Genomic DNA, 14,359 nt, shown 5'->3' on the forward strand with positions numbered 1-14,359 from the left:
CCCACACTTAAAATAAGACTGAATTTACTTTCCCAAATGTAGCTGGCACAAAACAAAACAGGATTGAAAAATCAAACAAAAGAAAAACTCTTCCTGGCTTAAAATACTTAGGCTTACATGGTTGTGTCTTGAACATCATGCAGCTCTTCCAAAATGTCATTTTGATAAGTTAATATAAATGAATCAGAAACATCTGCACCCCAAATCTGCCAGAATACACAAGGGTTTAGCAGTTAAGTAGAAGAATGTCTGGCTCAATGTGTTTTTGGTTTTAGTGAATCCAAAATGTTTTGAAAAATAGTTAAGTTCTTAAGATGTTTCATGAACTTGAAGGGCAACTGGCTTCTCCCATCCCATTCCCCAAACTGGGAGTCATTTCTCTTCTTTGTTCTGTCTTCCTGTTCCCCTCGGTACTTCTATAAGAGACCCCCACTTCAAGAAAGATGCTCTTTTTTTTCCTGGCCTCCTGAATGGTGGCCAGCAATTGACCATCTTATCAAGAGAGGCGGTCTGACTTCCAATCCTACCTCTGATGCTTTTAGCTAATATTGCTTCCTAAGCAGGTCTTCATTACATACTTGAGTCAGAATGGGATTTAAAAGGGTTAGTTTACAAAAAAGAAAAATGTCTTTCTCAGAGTATCAAGCATAGTTATAGATTGGGATTTGGCAAATGGTGTCACCATTGATTGCCATTCCAAAACGTTTCGGGGAGGAGGAGAATGACATAATTAATAATAGCAATTGTTTGTCTTTTCTAAAGACAGGATGAAAATCCAAGTCACTGGGGAAGTGGCAAGCCCCAAATCGGGCAATTTGAGGAGTGGAGAAATTATCATTGATGTCTTTTGATGAGGACATTGAAATGCTGTCAATGTAAGAAGACTGCAACTAACTGCTCTAAGTAAATAATATAGGAGAGACCTGTTAAAATCCACTAGAGGCTGCCTCCTCCTGTTTGGGCACTGAATGAAGAATCTGGGCAAATGCTAACTAAGCAGATGAAAGTGATTGGCATGCAGCTTCCTTTCAGATTCCATTATTCAAAGGAGCTGTCCTTCCATTTTATTGACCTTCAGTCTAGCCATCCTGAAATTTTAATCACGAAAGTACTGTGCAGACGTCAGTTAGGACACCCAAATTGTAATTCTATCTGGATTTTCAGATGAAAGGGGAAACTCTTTCGTGTTCTTGGGGCTTCTCTTCCCCCCCTTCAAGGGACACTGTCAATCTTTCTTAAGCTTCCTAAGTAATCATCATTTCTTTTTCCTCATACGATGGAAAGTCTTTATTTGCTAAATTCTTTCTTCGACTGGTAATTAAAAGTAACCTGGCAGATAGACATGGGAGTTTGGGGAGACTCTTGTCTCCTGCACCGTCAGAAAACAATTTTAATATGTTTCCCCTCAAGTCTTGAACTGTAACACTCCTAATTAATGTCATACTCTCACTGCATTTTGTTTAAGATTGGCCATAACAAAGGTATTCATGCCCTTTTAAAGGCCCAGAGCATTTATATCTTGTCAGAGCTAGCTTTTTTGTGGTCTACATACATTTGTGCATTCTTAGAACATGTAGACCTTTTCATATATTTAAAAAAAAGCTCTTATGCGCTTTGTTCTGGTGTAGTATATAGAAGGCTGGAATTGGAATCAGGAAGACCCAGGCTCAAATTCTGCCTCAGATACTAGTTGTGTAACTCTGGGAAAGTAATTCTGCCCTCCTCACCCTGGGACAAACTTTAAACTTTTTTTTTGTCTCCAGTCCTTGAAAAAAAACTGTTTAGCACCTAGTAGGTGCCTCCTAAATGCCTATGTATTTATAGTATCAATCAATTAATTTTATTGTTAATGAATGTATTAATTATTATATTAATTTCTATTAATCAAGCATAATTTTGATTAAGCCCCAGTTTTCTCATCTTTAAAATGGTGATAATAATAGTACTCACCTCAGTGGGCATTTAGGAGGTTCCAAAGAGATAATGTTTGTAAGATTCTTTCCAGACTTGAGCATGACCAACTAAAATGAGAGTGAGTCTCAGAGTCAGGATGATCTGAGTTCAAGATTTCCTTCTTTACTTCCCTTTTAGCTCTCTTCAAGAGGTTCATCTCAGCTTAGAGAGTTGCTCTAGGCAACTGTAAATTGTCAAGAAGTGACAGATCTTCATTGATAGGATTTCCCACACCAGTAAAATCTCCAATTTAGATGAGAAAAAGCATTTTGCAAATGCCAGCAATCATTATGATGTGGGTAAATATGCCATTTGGTGTGTGAGTGAATAAAAGCAGGTGTTGGCAATATTGTGACTCTCTAGGCACTAAGTGGTGTCAGATAGTAGAAGCCTGATTTAGCCATTCCATATTGGTAACAAATATAATAACACACTCTTCCAAGCTGTACTATGAAGGCAGAAGGCCACAGTTTCTTGGGGTGTATGTAGGAGAAATTTCCATACTCCCTGATTTGTCAATCAGTCTATCAATAAACAGATCCACCAGCCTCTTCACCCCTTAGACTTCTTTCCAGAGTCCAGATGTCCTTTGTAGAGGGCAGAGAAGACTCCTGAGCTAATTATCAGTGTCTCCTCATGAGCAGTCAGAAAGATCTGAGTTCAGATCTGGCTTCAGGTGCTTAATCTCTGTTTGCTTTAAACTGCTGGAGAAGGAAATGGTAAAACCACTCCAGAATCTTTGCCAAGAAAACTCCTAGCTTATAGAGTCAGGAAAAGGAGGGCACAGAACCATTGGAACAACAACAGTTGTGTTTAACCTCTGAAAGCAAAATGCAAGAATGGATTGGGGACTGGGGGGAGGGAGAAGATAAATATATATCAAGTAGTCTCAAATGTGAGTAAAATAGAATATTCCCTTATCAGTGCCTTTAATATCAGGGTTATTTATTCTTGTCCAGCAGGTACTGGGACTGATGCCTTCTGGCATGGTGTGGTAGATAAAGTACTTGGGCACGAAGGTAGGAAGATCAAAGCTCAAATTCTACTGACACGTCCTATGTATGTACCTAAATGTGTACACACACACCCCCACACACCGTGTTTGTTCTGATATTTGGGTTTAACTTTATCTCCAAGTGAATTTGGACCCGAAATTAAAGTCTTTCTTCTTAGCCATTGAGAGATGAGCACCAGGGACGCTCACTTCTTTGAAACTTGGAAGTTTTTCCTTTACAGTTTCATAAATGTTTTGAGTAACAAGAAGAATAGACACGAGTATTGAAGCTTTCCTATACCTAAAATCAGACTCAGCTGGTGTAGCCCCATTTCCTTAAAAGGAATTAGGGAGAGCATTAGAAGTACTCAATTATTAGCCTCAATATGGGTTGAACTCAATGAGTATATGAATTATCCTCATAAAAACTTTATATATGTGGGAAAATTAACATATTTCATTTGCTTTTTTTCAGTATGAATAAGTCCCAAAATTTTCGAAGTCTCTGATTTTTTTTTCTTCTTTTAGATACCTTTGAGTCAATCCCATAACAAACATCCTAATATTTATGTTGCTTTCAGCCATTATTTCCCTTATGTATATTTAGTATATCCCAACTACTTTTCTCATTCTTCCTCTCTTCACTGATAGGTCTTTTTTCCTCTGTGAGTCTTTTTGAGATGTCATGTTAGAAGCTAAGTGTGGCGGCCCCATTGATCGGGAGCATTGTTTGTTACAAAAATCTTTGCATTTCTTATGATAATACATGTATAACCCAGATCAAATTGCTTACCAGCTATGGAAAGGGGAGGGAAGGGAGGAAGAGAAACAATTTGGAATCATATAACTTCAGAAAACTTATGTAGAAAATTATTACATGTAGTGGGTAAAATAAAATATCTTTAAATCCCCCCCTCCTGAATCTTTGCAGTTCTTGCCCATTTTTCTTTGTTGTCCTTCCATTCCTAAATGACCTCAAGGAGATTTTACTTACATCTTTTGCCAAACTTTCTTCAAACTGATTTTAGCCTTCATTGTTTCTCATTGTTTTATGGTAGAGATACTGCTTATAATCTTCCATTTTCTCCCTAAAATTTTAGAGATAAGTTTATATTCTAAACAAGTGCTGCCCTTGGCTACCATCTTTCCCTTTCACAATTAAATCAAGTGTGTACTGACCAGTGTGTCTTCTAGGCTCTTTTGGACTCCTTGGCATGGTGTGATCAATTCACATAGGTTAAATTTCTATTAGTAAGCTAATTTTAATTGGGTGTTGATATCCTTTTTTTCTATTTATATCAGCAAACACTTGACTTTGATTTTTAAAAATTAATTGGCAAAAAAATCCATGCTAATTAAATACTAGATAAAAAAGCAGAACCCAATTGTTTGCCTAAAAAGAAGAAAAATATATATTTTTTATTTTTGCTTCTAGGCATAAGGTAAATGTATTTAACAATTAAGCTTGTTTTTGAACCTGGAGCTGAGGAGTGCTTGCCCAGATCTTGGTGTGTTATTGCTTTCTTAAGTATTTCAATCAACAAAAGAATGAAGCTTTTTAAGATTGAACACTCAGAATTAGACAGAAAACTCAACTCTTTTCCAAACAAATCTTTCAAAATTAAATGTCAACAAAGTTGTCTGAAGTATTTGTTAGTTAAAAAATAATGAACAAATCCTTTTAATTATAAGAAAAATAAAGCCAGGCGTCTGACTCTCCTTTAAATTTTGTACTCACATCTTTAATTCCAAGCATAGAAAATTAATGAGAAGACTGATGATCATGTTGAGTATTTTAAATTTCTATCATCACAGAAAGTTTTAATAACATTTCTGTACGTTTAGCATAATCCTAATGGGAAGTCACCATTTTATCTTGGGGATAAAAGAAATGAAGAAAAATGAAATAAACCATATTATTTTTTACTGAAGAATTTCTACCAGTTACTACCAGTATAATTTTAAGTGGCTACAGTAAGTAGTTTTGTAATTGTATTGGTTTCTAATCTAGTTTGTTAAGGAATACTTATTGGGAGAGTATATTTCCAAATATTGGTAACCAGGTCTTATAGGACAGAAGTAAAACCCTTTTGAAGCCTGGGTTATATTGATTAGTGCATTCCTTCCTCTCTATCAAGCTAATACTATTATTACACTGCTATAAAGATCAGATTAGGGTGACAGAACTTAAGTTTATTACATCTTGCTTACTCTCATCCAAGACCTAGATAACCAGTTTTTTTTTCTAGATATTTGTACGTTTTATGATTAATGATGATAGGTATATATTTTTCTTTTTCAATCCATTTTCCACACACCTGTCAAAGTGATATTCTCCCAGTCCATGTCTGGCCATGTCATTTCCCTTCTCCATAAACTCCAGTGGCTCCCTGTTACCCCTAGGGTAATATATAATGCCTCTGTTTGACATTTAAAGCCTTTCTTAACTTGCCTCAATCCATCTTTTGAGCAGTATTCCACATTACCCCCCTTCACACTCCTTACTGTCCAGTGAATCTAGTCTTACATGGCACTCCACTTCCTGTCCCCATGCCTCTTCACCTCTGCCCCTTAGAATCTCAACTTTCTTTAAAGTTTTGCTCAAGTGCCATCTTTTACTCGAGGGCTTTCCTGATCCCATCTCCCTTCACTACCTCCTCTCCAAATCACCTTATGTCTATTTTATCTGTAACTCTATATGTACAAGTTGTTTCCTCCCACATCTTCAAAACATAAGTTTCTTTGGGCATCAAATGTTTTGGTATTGTATCTTTGGTGCCTAGCACAGTGCTTGACATATAGAAGGAACTTAATAAATACATACTGGTTGCTTGATTGGTGATGATTTTTCTGGTATGGAAATAAAAGTTTGAGGCCAATAATTCTAGGTTTATACTTATAGATGTAGATGATCGTACTCCGTTTCTTAATTTGGGGTATGTCATCATACTGGCCTATATTCTTTCTAAAAATAAATAAATAGCAGATGGGCAATGATATTAGCTAATACTCTAAGAATCTTAATATGCAAAGCCATTAGAGCTTAAAATATAAGCATATATAACGTAATCTTCCACAACTCAGATTTATGTTAATATTGGTTTTCTTTGCTTTTCCTTCATGTTGTCCAACTTATTTTTTTTAAGTACTGAAATGCTGCCTTTGGAGTTTTATTTTCCAGCAAGGGTAACCAAACCATTTGCCTTTCTTTTCTTATTATATAGTTGAGGGATTTATCCCATTTCTTTTTATATAGACTAAATATTTCTTTCTTTCATCCTCTGAAAGCCTTCATTATTTCATGTATCACCTGTTAGGATAAGAGGGGAGGAAACTAAGGGGAAAATAAAGTGGTTTTGTGGTTATTGTTGTTTTTTAGCATTTCATACATGTAATTGCAACATATCTGCACTTGTGATCAGCCAGAACTCTGAGGGACTTTGGCATTGCCAACCTCATTTAAAGCTGACAATATTGATGCAAGAAGAAAAGAGACTGTAAATATCACAAAGCAATATAATATATATAATATAATACCTAGCCTATAATGTAATGAAATATAACATAACATAACATGAGACCTCAATTTATTACACTGATATTGAACCATACATAGGTCTTTCTTTCTCAGTTAATACTAGTTTCTTAAGTATTTCTCAGCTTTCATGTTCTCTTCTTTTTTATTTTGTCTGGTTATTTAATCCCACAAAGGAGGGCATCCTCTATGTAGCTGAAGAGTACTCAAAATATATTAATTAATAATGATGGTGGTGAGTAATAATGATGATACTGTCAAAACAAAACTCCATTGCCTCTTTAGGATGTCCAGAGGAGACAGGGGCATGGAAACTTGGGGTTCTTTACTTCAGACAATGCTATTTTATAACAGGAAACTCATAAGGCCTTTTCAAACTTTGTTTTCCAGCCTCTCACTCAAAAGTATATCGTGAAGAATTATTTCTACTACTACCTGTTCAAGTTTTCAGCTGCTTTGGGTGAAGAAATTTTTTATATTACCTTCCTTCCATTCACCTACTGGAATATTGACCCGTATGTGACCAGAAGGTTGATAATGACATGGGTGGTGAGTATTATCATTATAGTCTATTGGTTATTTATTATACCAGTGGCTGTATGCTTCCTGGATCATTAAGCCACTAATATTTTGTTCCCTAGTTTTCTCTGAAAAAAAAAAAAGAAATGAGAAGCTCAAAAATACAACTTGACATGTTTCTGTCATTAAAAAAAAATCTATTGAGTAACTCGTGTTTCCTAATATGTGACTAGAGCAAGAGAGTGGGGAGATGATCGCTTGCCTAAAAGGACAAATTGACTATTTTCTGCATGAACTAATGAGTGATAAGATTGTTTTCTCTCTATTGGCCCTAATTAGCTTTTTCAATTAGTTTCATCTTGTTAGTGTCTTTAATTATTCAACAAATATCAAATGCCTACCATGTGCTCTGTGTCCTGTGTGGAATACTAAGGATGGGATATTCAGGGAGGACTAGCACTTCTGGTGGGAGGCCTTACCAAGCTCTTTTCAGGACTGTTCATCCACCTTTGGTACCTAATTCTCACCTGTGGTTCTAGGAAGTTGTAGCAATGTACAGGGGTCACACCCCATCAAAACTGTGTTGGCAGATGGGCTAAACTAGGTTAAGCGTAACTGATAGATCTCAAACCTATCTGTGAGTTAGGTAGGGGCATGTCTATCATGAGCATATGATGGATTTCTCTTGGCAGAATGGATGAGTGAGAACAATTTTTCCAGCAGTCATAAAGACAACCGAAGCAGGCACTATGGAGTGCTTAGAGTTTAATCAGACATCAGAGAAGCTCAGGGCATCCACTGCATCCCAGACCATCCCTTTTCATCCTGGTTTTTGTCTTGCCACTGAACTTTGATAATTCTGGAAGAGAGACTGAGGATGATGACTGTGCAAGTCTTCCTCATTTACATCTTCCCTGTTAGGCTGTTGATAGTTTTCCAAAAACAAAAGATGAAGAACAAACGACCACCAAGAAGAACAGGGCATGTAACTTAGAGGGGCTTTCAAACTAATTGGAAGACAGAGAAAAGTTCAGTCTCACTATAGAGTTTATTATAAAAGGACCTTTCTAGATCATTTTTGCTTGGGGAACATAACTTAATGTTATGTAGGGTTTTGCTAGACCTTTACTTTTGATGGGTAGAGCTGGACACATGATTGATTAGTCCATGCAAGAGAAGAGTACATGGGAACTGAATACCTCTAACAGCTGAAGAGCCAAAAAGGAGGGTCTTCTGGATCAAAGAGATTTGGCTAATAACTGAAAGGCTGCAAGTTCCTCGCCCAGACATAAGACATTAGCTGAAAAGTACGAGACTGAGAGCTTTGTCCCTAACCAGCTGTGTTTTCTTGTGGAAATCAGTTGTTTCACTGGTCGTTTGGACTGTATGATCTCAAAGGTTCCTTCCAGAACTGTAGTTCTTTGATTTTTATCACGGAACTAGACTGGGAAAGCTTTCATTTTAAATAATATACCACTTTAACTGACCTCACAACACCAAAATTTGAACTTACTAGTACAGTTATGATGAATATTTTTCATTTTGTAGAAAGGAATCTCTACAATATTCTCTTAATCAGTCATTCTTTCATAAAAATTCAATTGACTGTAGCGATCCAAGACAATCCCAGAGACTCAAGATGAAAAATGCCATCTGATGGAATCTAAATGTAGACTGAAGCATACTGCATTTCATTTTCTTTCATCTTTTTTTTATTTGAGATCTCTTCCACAAAAATGACTAATATGGAATAATTTTTTCTGTGATTACATTTGTAAAATCTTTATCAACTGCTTACCGTATCAGGGAAGTGAGGGGCAGGGAGGAAGGGTTAGAAGAAGAGACAGAATTTGGAACTCAAAACTTTAAAAAAATACATGTTAAAATTTTGTTTTTATGTGTAATAGAGACAAAATAAATTATTATTTAAAAAATAAAAATTCATTTGGCAGATAAATTTTAAGGAACATTTTTTTATGCAACTTGAGGCACATTCTGGTACAAAATGCTTATAATGTGCCAAGCACTGAACTAAGCAATATAAATACAAGCTAAAAAGATAGCCTTGGCCCCCAAAGAATTTATGTTCTAATGAGGAAGAAAAAAAAACCCATAAAGGAAAGCTGGGGTGAGAGGTGGTAAAGGAGCCTGGGTTGGGGAGGGTGGTAAAATGGAGAAGGTCCAGAGAGCTCAGAGATAAAGACATGACTGACTCTGACACTTTCCTGATAGTTCTGATAGGAACTAACCAAGGAGGGGAAGGGGCTATAGAAATGGAATAAATGTCCAGGGTGAAGCCACAGGAAGAGAGGGAACTTCCTGGCTGAGAAGGCTGCTGTAGCATAGTAGGAAAAGTCTCAAGGGTCAGGAATGGAGGCTGAAAAGGTGTGTGTCTGTGTGTATGTCTGTGTCTGTGTGTGTCTGTCTCTCTGCCTGCCTTTCTTATTTGAGATGAAATATTCCGTTGTTTCCCAGATAACTGGGGGTCAAAGGAATATGAGAATGGAGGTAACTGGCACAGAATTCCCACCAAGTCTCCTATTGGTATGAATGGCAGAGAAAAGGATAGCCATGATAGATTGGAAAACTCATGTAAAAATAGCAAGAAAAGAGCCAAGATAGAGGTTTTGATTTAGAAATCAGAAAAGAATAGGAGTAGATTTTGGCCTCACAGGGCATATTTTCTAGGCAGCTAGAAATCCTTAGGAATGAAGGTGAAGTAGGGGAGAGTTAAGTGGGAGCTCTATTTCCTTAATTCTCTAATTCTAATTATATGAAAGGTTTTCAGGTGAATGCAGGTAAATATCTAGTCCTTAACTAGTCATGGGTCCCAGTATACTGTTGCAAATTTTAATTTTGAAACTGAAACTGTAGCTCAGGTGGTACCATGCCTTATCTGGAGCTTATTACCTGGGGTGTCATAATTCATTGTCAAAACATTTGTCTCCTAGGACCATGCAGTTCAGGTCCTTTTATTATTCATTCTTATTTAAAGATTTTTATAGTCATATTCCTTATCCTCTGTTCTTTCTGTTTCTTACTACAAAATCTTTTGTTGTTCAGTATTTTTCAATTGTAACAGCCTTTCATGACACCCTTTAGGGGTTTTCTTGGTAGCAAAATTGCAGTGGTTTGCCGTTTCCCTCCCCAACTCATTTGGCATGTTATGATTAATATAATACAGTCTCTGGAGACTATATTAATTTATAATTATTTATTAGTAAAAGTTAGAAAAAAATCACATGATCCCCAGCCATGCCTAATTAATCTGTTTGTCATACCTGTCTAGCCAATGGCCACACCAGCAAGAGTCTCTAGCCCAAGAGAACCAAGAGCCAAAAGCCCAAAAAGAGACCCTCGTTTCCTCAGTCCCCTTTCTTCTAAAGCCATTGATGTCACTCCATTGGGGTCTTACTGGTTGGACAGGCTTGACCTCAGTCCAGGTCAGAGTCCAGTCATCCTGAAGCCAACAGTCTGGACTATAGGGGTGAAAAAGGGGTTTTGGGGTAAATATATTTAAGATTGGTCACCAGAGGATTGAACAATTATCAATTCTCAATTAAGAATAATTTCAAGTCAAAATTGACTTTTATGGAAGTTTATTTACAATTGAGAAGAGAGAGAAGAAATAAGGAAATAAGAATCTAACATAGTAAGTAAATTACTACAATCCTCTAATTAATCCAGGTAGATTTAATTAACCCTCAGCAGAGAGTCAGAGGGCCAGAGGCCAGGAGGTGAATGCTTCATTCACAGAGTCTATTAAAAGGAAGTTCCTTAAGAGAAGTTCAGGAAGATTCAGTCTTTAAACTCACTACGTGGAATTCAAAAGAAGATATTGAAAGCAGTATCACCAAAGTCTCAGCGTTCCAGCCAGCACTCCTCCACGGACCAGAAGAGGTCCTTCACCAGCTGCCCTCTTCACCAGAAGACCTTCTCCTTTTAAAGCAGTCACTTATGCATCACTTCCTGTACCTCCCTCCTAATTTGCTGCCATCCTTTACATAACACTAGGGGGCAGTCAGTTGATTCTGATTTGTCACTCACTCAAGCACAGGTGGGTTATGGACCTCCCAAAATTGGAGATGTTCTCACCTTTGGTGATTAAATCTAAAGATGGGCAGTGTAGACTTAATCTAATTATCACAGGACAAAGTCTGGACAAGAATACCAGGGAACCCTGTTGGCGATCCCATGGCATGTGTGCCCCCACATGCTGGAGGGGACTGCTCATTCCCTCTCTCCACAGTGCCAGAGGACATTTTTCACATGCCCTACCCTCTGCCCAGCAGCCCAGTGCAAGCACTTCCTCCCTGTCCTGTCTGGGGTAATACAGTAGGTGGAGGGTGGGGTGGGAGGAAAGCTCACAGGTTCCTTGAGGATGCAGTTTGGGTGTGGGATCTCTAAAAGGAATGTTCTCCCAGTCAAAGGGTGGGGCTGATATCCATCAAAATGGGTTTTCAAATGGAATAAAGGGATACAATTTATATTAAATTCACACAGACACAAAAAGAAACTGAATCCAACAGGATTAAATGAGTTGCCCAGGGTTACTGGGTGTTTGAGGCCAGATTTGAACCCATGGAAAATGAGTCTTTTTGACTCCATGTCTTTCTGACCACTTACCTGCCTTGAAACTAACTTTAATTATTATTAATCATAATTACCATTTATTAGATATAGATATTTAGTTACATGGATTGATGGACTTTTAGTAGACATCCTTAAATGACATACTCAGAAGATTCAAGGAGCCTTAACACAGGAAGATCTTGAGTAGCCCTAAGACCACTGAACTCTCCTCAACAAATTCTTTTGCATCAATTTCCTTTAAAGGTATAGATCAACTTCATTCTTCGTTCTAAGCTGAGCCCAAGTTCACTCAGCTGTGAAATGGTGTTGTACCATTTTGCTGATAGCAATGATGATTAGTTGGAGATATTATTTAATCATAGTTTCTATTTTAAACTTTTAAGGAAAAATAATATCCACTGAATATTAAATTCAAAATTATTTCCCATTACAAGGAGAGGCAGCACGGCAGTGGGGATAAAAGGCTGATCTTGAAACTAAAAAGACCTGGATTTGAGTTTGTTTCTGTCATACATAAGCTATATGTCTTCAGGCCAGTTATTTAATTCTCAGTACTCTAGACTAGTGATATAATTTTAATGATGCTTACATTTTTGTCTGGTTCTGTGGCACTTGGGAATACTGCAGTGGCAGTGCAGGAAAAGCACTGACCTGTAAAAACAGTCTCCTCACATTGGAGGTTTCTATTTTATTAAAATCATAGGTCCAGCTCCCTTCCCTCTTTTTATCCATCAAAAAATGTAAATATATAAATAACAGCATATCTCTGATTTTTTTCTCAAAACCCTTCTAAAAATTATGATTATATTTTGAGAAGAGTACCCATTTAATACGTTTTAGCTGGTGGAAATCACAATGAATGTCTGGCTAGCCTATGTAAGGACTTCAGAGGGGAAGGAAGGAGTGACTTTAATTTCTTTTTTGTGTGGGGCATTAGGAAAGGAGAAACAGCGGTTCCTTCACCACCACCCAGACAAGTTCTCTCTGGACTAGATGACCTTTAAAGCTCCTTTCAACTTTAAAATTCTGCAGTTCTAGGAGTCTACAACCCTAGAGAAATATGTTGGCTCTCATTCACCATTCCTTCTCTATTTCTGCCATTGTGTGATGCCATGCAATGCCACGTCTCCTTTCAGCTTTCCATCTCCCAAGCTTGCCACGCTCTGCGATTCTATTATTGCTCAACGTGCAATTAAAGAATCTTCATAAGCATATATAAACTGAGTCAATTTCTGTATGTATATAATTTGCACTTATTACTATCCTTTCTTGAGCTTCCTTGATCTGACTGTGGAGCAGTGACCTCTGCTGGAGCAATACTTCCCAAGAAGGAAGCATGCTTTAAGTTTAAAATTAGGAGAACCACTCTTTCATGCAGGATACAAGGAGGAAGGCTGGGGAGTCCAAGTTTCTTTCCCATTGATCTTCAGATTTTGAACAAATAATCACCAGGGCTCTCATCAGTTTTATTGAATGTGATAAATTGGTTATCTAGTACCTTTTGTAACTTGGAAATATCCTTTGGGTTTAATATGGAAGCTGGTGTAGACTAGCTCCATGCCTCAGAGGTTTGATCAACTAAGGGTTTAGGAGTGGTTCTCTCTCTCTCCACCTTCATTCCTTCCTCCCATGATGGCTGAGCAGTTTTATGATGATTAAGGATTTTTTTGGTAGGGTGGGTGGAATAGAGCACTGAAAGTCACTGTTTATGATACTTTTGATTCATAAGCAAAAATGTAAAATTTAAAGGGCCCACAAATATATTGTGAAGGCAATCCTGGGGCAAAAATATAGCAGTTATTGTACGTTAGCACCAAATATGTTGCTATTTTAGTCATTCTGTTAGATTTGAAATTAATATTTCCAAGTTTTTATTTTCCATAAAGTTTATTAATATTCACTTGAAATAGAAAAAGCAGATAAGCATAGATTTAAAGTCTTTTTCTTATTCTAAGTCTGACCACATCAGTCTCACCTGCCTGCTCAGGGAAGCAGAGAGAGAGGTGGGGTCCACCCACACCTTTTTATTTATGTTCATGGATGCAGCGCTGGTATGTAAAAAATGGGATGAACTGAGTTGGCAATCCAAAAGGGGGAGGGGATGGAATTCCCTCTACACACTGTCCAGAAATCATCTTTTTTAAGTTCATAGCTTCCTATCTGTTCATCTTCTTGGAAGCAAACAATGAATCATATGGGCTTTCAGATTAACAAAATAAAACTGCCAGCAAGTATTTCATGGGCTCTTCCCCCTCTTTCAAAATTTTCCATGACGTTTTATAGTGGTAATGGAATATATTGAACAATTTACTGGTGATACTAAAAACTTATCTCTCTGCTCCCCTGACATAACCAATCCATTTGAAAAGAAGAGGTCCTGCATGTCATGGTGACCCTAACATAACAGCAGAAGGTGAATTTAAGCCACTAGACTAGTGGTTCCCAAACTTTTTTGGCCTTCCGCCCCCTTTCCAGAAAAAATATTACTCAGCCCCCTGGAAATTAATTTAAAAAAATTTTAATAGCAATTAATAGGAAAGATAAATGCACCTGTGGCCATCACCACCCCCCTGGATTGCTGCAGCACCCACCAGGGGGCGGTGGTGCCCACTTTGGGAATCACTGCACTAGACTGACTTACTATCAGCACCTATGATTTGAATTTTGACTTTTCCTCCAAGAAATAGTGATTTATTTTGATGAATACATCTGTTTATCAGCTGGTTTGCATCAAGGGTTATAGCTTACAGCCATAGAATGAAGTT

General features: G+C 37.4%; 1 protein-coding gene across 2 annotated transcripts in view; it reads left to right on the plus strand.

The window, feature by feature from the left end:
- SGPP2 (sphingosine-1-phosphate phosphatase 2) overlaps positions 1–14,359 on the plus strand; it is a 132,206-nt gene that overhangs the window by 33,286 nt on the left and 84,561 nt on the right. The window contains exon 2 of one of the 2 annotated variants that reach the window (XM_044667581.1): positions 6,873–7,031. In XM_044667581.1, coding sequence (XP_044523516.1) covers positions 6,873–7,031 — 159 coding nt within the window. The remainder of the gene's footprint in view (positions 1–6,872; positions 7,032–14,359) is intronic. The other variant, XM_044667582.1, reaches the window with a different exon arrangement.

The sequence above is a fragment of the Gracilinanus agilis genome, chromosome 3 (assembly GCF_016433145.1).
Source record: "Gracilinanus agilis isolate LMUSP501 chromosome 3, AgileGrace, whole genome shotgun sequence".
Taxonomy (NCBI): domain Eukaryota; kingdom Metazoa; phylum Chordata; class Mammalia; order Didelphimorphia; family Didelphidae; genus Gracilinanus; species Gracilinanus agilis.